At 59.3% G+C, this 1,554-nt stretch overlaps 1 protein-coding gene across 1 annotated transcript in view; it reads left to right on the forward strand.

The window, feature by feature from the left end:
• The first annotated feature begins 1,258 nt into the window (after positions 1 to 1,258).
• Positions 1,259 to 1,554, forward strand: part of Catsper1 (cation channel, sperm associated 1) — a 12,693-nt gene continuing 12,397 nt past the window's right edge. The window contains exon 1 of the mRNA XM_013020895.1: positions 1,259 to 1,462. Coding sequence (XP_012876349.1) covers positions 1,259 to 1,462 — 204 coding nt within the window. The remainder of the gene's footprint in view (positions 1,463 to 1,554) is intronic.

Consider the following 1,554-nt stretch of genomic DNA (forward strand, 5'->3'; position numbering starts at 1 on the left):
TGTGGCTCAAGTTGTAGAGTGCTAGCCTTGAGCTGAAGAGCTGAGGGACAGCACCCAGGCCCAGAGTTCAGGCCCACGACTGACACCTCCCCCCACAAAAAAAAGCCATGGGGGGGGGGGAAAGCCTTGAGTTCAAGCCCCAGCACTGTCAAGTGTGCGCATGCACACACACACACACACACACACACACACACACGACCCAGAAGTTGCTTGTGTTTCTTTTGGCCATAATTCTATTCAACAGATGCTCTAGGGCTGGGGGCGTAGTTCACTGGTAGTGTGCTTGCCTAGCAAGTGGGAAGAAAAGAAAAGGAGAGAGCAGAGAGGGAGGGTTGTGTAGGGGTGGGGGAGGGGTGTGTGTGCCTGTGCCCAGGGAGAAGAAGAGAAAGCACTGAGGGATTAAAAGTCCTGCCACAAACTGCTCTCTGCCTGCCCGCTGCTGGCACTAACAGAGCTCTGGAAGGAAATGAGCGGTATCTCCTCCATCCCTCTGCCTGTCCGCTGCCTGTGCCCAGGATGGCTGTGGCCAAGCACTCAGGAAGAAGCTACAAAGGGATGACCTAGAACCTTCCAGAAGACCTTTGCAGTGTGAGAATTAATTCCAAGGGTAGGACAAGTTCTGCCTGGATTTCAGGAGGAAGACCGGACAGCAGGATCGTTGTGAATTAGACGTATGAAGGACGCTAACACCTATCCCAGGCCTTTTGCTTTCTCACATAGACATAGCGGTCTCTCACTGGGGGTGAACCTGAGATTTGTTTTGTCGTGGGGCTTGAACTCAGGGCCTGAGCGCTGAGCTCTTTCACACAAGGTGCGCACTCTACCACTTGAGCCACAGCGCCACTTCCGGTTTTCTGGTGGTTTATTGGAGATGAGTGTCCTGGACTTTCCTGCCCAGGCTGGCTTTGAACTGCGATCCTCAGATCTCAGCCTCCTGAGTAGCTAGGATTACAGGTGTGAGCTAGCTTCAAACTCGGAGCCTTCCATCTCAGCCTCCAGCCCCCCGACCCCCAGGTAGCTAAGGTCATAGGTGTGATTCCCTCCTCCCCCCACCCCAGCGCCTGGCTGGCAACAATCGATCTCCAATCCATTACAAACAACTTCCAAGCGAGCAGGTGACATCACAGGGCAGAGTTCCAAGAACTCCGAGTGCGGCCGCGGCCATCAAGCCCGGCTTCGAAGAGAAGAGAAACCCGAGAGAGGACCTCTCGACGCCCCGCTCCGGAGCTCTCGGGGCTCCAGAGTCCCCCACGTCGCCATGGACCAGTCCCCCAAGGCTGCGGACGCCTCGGCTCGGCCTCAGCGGCCGTCCGTGCATACCGGCAGCTTCCTCGGGGTGCAGGACCCCGCCGTCAGGGCCCACCCTGGAGGCGGCCTGAGCCCCAGCTCCGGCCTCGACCTTCGCCGCCCGAGCAGGGTGTTCCCCACAGGGTTCTCGGGAGGGCCCCACGGGGGGCCTCCCGTAGGGATCCTCCACCACGCCCAGCACCCCGAGACCTCGCCAGACACGGGGCCCCAGCCCCACGGCAGAGCGCCCCACCACGCGCACGGCGC

The sequence above is a fragment of the Dipodomys ordii genome, unplaced genomic scaffold, assembly GCF_000151885.1.
Source record: "Dipodomys ordii isolate 6190 unplaced genomic scaffold, Dord_2.0 Scaffold54, whole genome shotgun sequence".
NCBI classification, from domain to species: Eukaryota; Metazoa; Chordata; class Mammalia; order Rodentia; family Heteromyidae; genus Dipodomys; species Dipodomys ordii.